A 5,129-nucleotide genomic window follows, 5' to 3' on the forward strand; every position below is an offset into this window, starting at 1 on the left:
CTTAGCAGCGAGAGAGAGGCAAGTGCTTCAGTATAGGGAACTGTCTCTGTTCGAGGAAATGCTGTTACATGTGTCTCCTTGTGTGTCTCTTATGCGTCTCCGTATGTGTCTCCGTATATCTTCTACACTGTATCCTAAAGCTTCTCTTTATGTGTCTCCTATTCTGATTCCTATGGTGTCTCCTAAAGTGTCTCCTTATGTGTCCCCTTATGTGTCTCCTGAAGCCTCTCCTAAACTGTGTCCTTAAGTATCTGCTTATGTGTCTCCTAAGGTATCTCCTAGAGTGTCTCCTTATGTCTCTTAGAGCGTCTCCTAGACTGTCTCCTTATGAATCTTGAAGTGTCTGTCTCCTAGAGTGTCTCCTCAATCTCTTAAAGTGTCTCTTAAGGTGTCTCCTTATGTCTCGCAGCACCTTAAAGAGGCCCTGAAGAGAAAACATGTTGCAGAGATGAAGCTGCGTGCCCATGTGGCGTCTCTCTCCGCAGTAAACGAACAGCTGCAGGCAGAGGTGAGGGGCAGCAGCAGCAAAAGTGTCTCCTTTCTGCAGCAAGACGCTGCAGAAAGGAGACACCAGCAGCACGCAAGAACAACACATCCTCAACTTCAAAGACCCTAATGCTGCTGTTGCTGCTGCTGCTGCTGCTGCTGCTGTTGCTGCTGCGGTACAGGCCTCAACACTAATGGACTTTCATAGACTCGCTGAGGCGCATGGGCCCGAAGCAGCAGAAAAGCTGCTTCTGCAACAGGTGCGTCCCCTGCAGCAGCAGCAGCAACAACAACAGTAGCAGCAGCAGCTGCTGCTGCTGTTTTCATGCTTGTAGATGCCCCTCTCCTATCCCCTACGGGATGTCTCGGAGACAGCGAGGAGACTGCTACAGGTATATCGATTGAGGGGCCTTCGCTGTTTGTTTGCTGCTTGTGCATTTGCAGCTGAGGCAGCAAACAGAAAGACAAAACACCGAACTCAAAGACATGCAGCGGCTACTGACAAATAGAGAGGCTCAAGTGTCTTCGCTGAAGGTAATTGTAGCAGCAGGAGGCAGCACTCAGCAGTCTCCCCAACAGATAACATAACTGTCTCCTTCCCCCCTTGAACAAACATTGGGTATCCTTGCACCTTCATTATTGCTGCTGCTGCTGCTGCTATTGCTACTGCTGCTGCTTCTGCTGCTGTGGTGTTGCAGTGCGAGGTGGCGCTGTGCCGGAAGGCCCTGGGCTTCCTAAACGCCCTTCTGCAGGCGCAGGGGCCCCCTGACGTGGGGGCCCCTCAGCTGGGGCCCCCGCATCAGGAGCCCCTTCAGCTGGGGCCCCCTCAGCAGGGGCCCCTTCAGCTAGGGCCCCCCGAACCCATGTGTCTCCCCCCTGTAAAAGAAGATCGCACAACGCAGACGGAGGCCCCGCAGAGTCCCCCGAAGCCCTTGAGCTCAGCAGCAAAGCGGTGCGTCTGCTCAGTATGGCGGCAGGAGACTGTCTCCAAGTGGCTGTGCGCGCGACCTTGGGGGGCCCCCGTAGGGGGCCCCACCCGGAGCTGCACTTAGAACGCTGCTCTGCCTCTAGGGCTCAGAGGCTGCACTGATGCCCTTGAGATATTCCTCCTGACGGTTGGGGCCTTGCTTTGCATGCGTGTGTCTTTGCTGCAGAGACTCCGCGCCACACCAACAGGTAACACACAAAGGGTCCCTCAGAGTCTTGCTTAGGGGGCCCCCTAAGATCTTCGTTAGGGGGGCCCCCAGGGTCTTCCTTAGGGGCCCCCACAAGTAGCAGCTGAGCCCTTAGAATGCAGCGCTGTGCCTGTGTAGGGCTTTGAGTGGTTGGAGCTCCCTAGACAGCTGAGAGATATCAGCAGCACAGCAGCCTTCTTTCTTGTGTTTCTCCTGTCTCCTTCGGCAGACCCCACCGTCTGCTGCAGGTCGACGCAGCAGCAGCGAGGGCCCCGCGCTGCCTGAGGAAGAGAGGGATGTGTCTCTTGAAGGCCGTCGCCAGTAAGGCTTTTGTCTCCTTTACGCTCGCCGTCCCCACAGTAGATCCGATAGTGTCTCCTTACTGAAGCTGCAGTGTCTCCCTTTACACATATAGTGCTACGCTGCAGTGCTCTGGTGTCTCTGCAGGTCTTCTAAGTCCCCTTCAAAGACAGAAGGCCCTTCTCGAGAGGCTAGGAAGACAGTGGAGGTTGCGGCTGTGCAAGAGGAGACACCTCAGCTGCTGCCAGCGGAATCCCCAGCAGCAAACTCAGAAAGAGACACTCATCAAGCCCCTATGCCTCGAGGTGTAGGGCCTGTTATGAGATTTACTGTGGGGCCCTCGACGGGGTATGAACACAAGAGAGACGACGCCGTTGACAGCGCAGTCGCTGCCCTCAGCAACGCAAGGTAAGGAGACGCTTGATGGGTCTTAAGAGACACCTGCATGGGGACAGGGAGACTGCGGGGGGACTCCTGCATGCACTATGCATGCAGCTGTCTCCTCAAGCTCCCCAAGTGTATGCAGCTGTCTCTCCACTCCCTCTGTGCTGTCCCTTCCTTGTCTCTGTCTCCTTCGCCCCTCACTCCCCAACGCATAGGGTAGCAGAGCCTGCGTTGATGAGACTGGAGAGGAGGAGACAGTTTGAAGGCCTGAAGAAGGAGACAGTATAAATGCCTAAGGGGCTTATGGGGGTGGGGCATATTGGGGCCCTGGGCGCTGCTTGTTTATACTGCAGCAAAGAAAGAGACTTCTTGTGTGTCGCTGTCTCCTCCTCAGGCTAAACAAAGTGCTCTTTACTCGCATTTGCAGAGGCGTTTATCTGTACGGACACCTCGCAGTGGCTCTACGCCTCAGCCCTTCAGGAGAACTACGTGTCTCCTTTGAGGGCAGAGACTATACAGCAAAAGACTTCATACACAGCTTCGAAGTAAGCGCTCTCATAATAAGGCCCCCAAGACACCTGCATGCGTACACGAGGAATGGAGGGACACCCGCAGCCAAAGGGGTCCCTGGTGGAGACGCTTGCATGCACACCGCGGGGGGCTTTAAGGAGACACACCCATGCAGACGGAGGGACTTGGAGGGACCCCTTGTGGGGCCCACCGTGCTGCCCCCGAAGGTGTCTCCTCAGCTGCAGCAGCAGCAGTAGCAGCAGCAGCAGCGGGGGTTGTGAGGCCGGTGCCTGGACGTTGGCGAATCTGTCAGTCCCCTAGCGTCGCTTCTCGTGTTTGCTGTTTAAAGTGTCTCCTTAGGTCTCCTTGTGTCTCTTTATGTCTCCGTTTGGTCTTAGGAGGAGGAGTTCCGCTACCTGAAGAAGAAGCAAAAGGAGTCGGGGCGCGCGGTGTCTCTTGAGGTCTGTCCCCACAGCAACAGCAGCCCGTGTCAGCAGGAGGTGAGGAGACAGACGAAGCAGCAGAACTGTCTCCTCTCTACAAAGGGGAAAGGTGTCTCCTCTGCCCTTGACGGTAAAAAGGGGCCTCACTCTAAGCGCCGCACCACCATAGCGGCGTTGCCTGTAAACGCAGCAGGCCCTAAAGGTCTACTCCCCAGCTGCAGCAACAGCAACAGCAGCAGCAGCAGCAGCCGGCGCCCTGCCTCCAGGGCTCCTTCATGCCGTCTCCTCCCCTGCAATGTTAATTCTTCTCTCTCTAACCAGAACGGTGGGGCTGTGGGGGCCCCCCGGGGGCCCCCTGCGCATGGTTTGGTGGCTTTGGGGTACAGCAAGAGGTCCACTGGTCAGCAGTGCAGCAGCACGAAGGCCTCCAAGGCAACCTCAGCAGCAGCAGCAAAACCAGCAGCAGCCCCAGCAGCGGCCTGTCTTGTGCCTTCTGCTGCTGCTGCTGCTGCTGCTGCAGCTGCTGCTGTCTCTGGAGCCCTTCGTGGCTCAGGTCAGAGACAGCGAACGAGGGCAGCCAGCGTAATGCCTTCGCAGCCAACCAGCAGCAAGAGGGCCCCCCAGAAAGTTGGAGGGGCCCCTGGGGCCCCTGGGGGCCCTGGGGCCCCCGAGAAGGTGGTAACAGGCCGCTCGAAGCTTAGGCCTGGGTTCCGTCTTAGCTCGTCTCTGTATAGCCCTCTTTAATACGAAGTCTACAGCCTTTCTTAGGGTAAAATAAGGCTGTCTCCTTTGCTTCTTTTCTATGGGTAGGGGCCCCTACTATGCACGCAAGGCTGTCTCCTTTGCTTCTTTTCTATGGGTGGGTGCCCCTACTATGCACGCCGCAGCCTCAACAGGTAGATTAAACGACAGCTCTCTTTAGGGGAGGAGACAGAGACACAAGGGCCCCTCCTCTTCAGTTGAGCGTATACGCTGCAGCAGCCCCGTAAAGGGCTTTGGAGACAGGCCTCAGCAGCAACAAGAGCAGCAACAACAGTAGCAGCAAGTGCAGCAGCAGGTGCAGCAGCAAACAGTTTTCTTCACCGTGGAGACTGCTGTCTCTACACTGTCCCCTTGTGGCCTTATTCAAGGGGAGGGCCCCACAGGCCCCTCAGGCTGCACTTGCATGCAGCGTTTTGTTGTTTGTTGCACTGATAGGACCACTATAATATAAAAATATTAATTAATTTTGCAGAGAATGAAAACGTATCATAGGCTTTTTATCAGGAAAGAAGTAAAGGTTTATTTTTTGCAACTCATTTTATATATTTCCTACTACTATAAATATAGAAGTAAAAAAAAATATATATATATAATATATATATATATATATATATACATATATATATATATATGTATAGAAAAGAAAATAGGAGTACAGTGCATGAGGAGACAGTTGAGCTGCGCAGCTCCAGAAACAGAGTCTACAACTAATGCCTGCAACAAGAAGAGGCACGCTAACAACAGTGACACCCCTGTACAACTCCGGCTGTTAAGACTGTCTCCTTTTCTCAAAGGTGAAGTCTTAGTCTGTCTCCTTTTCTCCTAGTGAAGACTCCTCTTTTAGTTTGTCTCCTTATCTCTAAGTGAAGTCCCCTCTCTCTGTCTGTCTCCTTATCTCTAAGTGAAGTCACCTCTTTTAGTTTGTCTCCTTATCTCCAAGTGATGTCTCCTTTCTTAAATTCACCTCAGGAGTTTCGTTCTATCTCTTCCCCGCTCTGTACAGGCTTATTTATTTGTCTCCCTGTGCAACGAATATCTTCTACGGGCGTCTGTCTATCATTTATTGTCT

The 5,129-nt window shown here is 53.8% G+C and overlaps 1 protein-coding gene across 1 annotated transcript; it reads left to right on the forward strand.

Annotated features, from left to right (window-relative positions):
- Positions 1-354: 354 nt before the first annotated feature.
- Positions 355-4,042, forward strand: EAH_00062710 (hypothetical protein, conserved; the record flags this gene model as incomplete). Its single annotated transcript, XM_013393223.1, has 8 exons — positions 355-508; positions 669-746; positions 931-1,020; positions 1,185-1,451; positions 1,891-1,982; positions 2,109-2,369; positions 2,740-2,890; positions 3,254-4,042. Coding segments are annotated over 8 exons (1,882 nt in total), but the record flags the coding sequence as incomplete, so codon positions are not given.
- Positions 4,043-5,129: the final 1,087 nt, after the last annotated feature.

Source organism: Eimeria acervulina, genomic scaffold (genome assembly GCF_000499425.1).
Source record: "Eimeria acervulina Houghton genomic scaffold, Eah_scaff1734, whole genome shotgun sequence".
Classification (NCBI taxonomy): domain Eukaryota; phylum Apicomplexa; class Conoidasida; order Eucoccidiorida; family Eimeriidae; genus Eimeria; species Eimeria acervulina.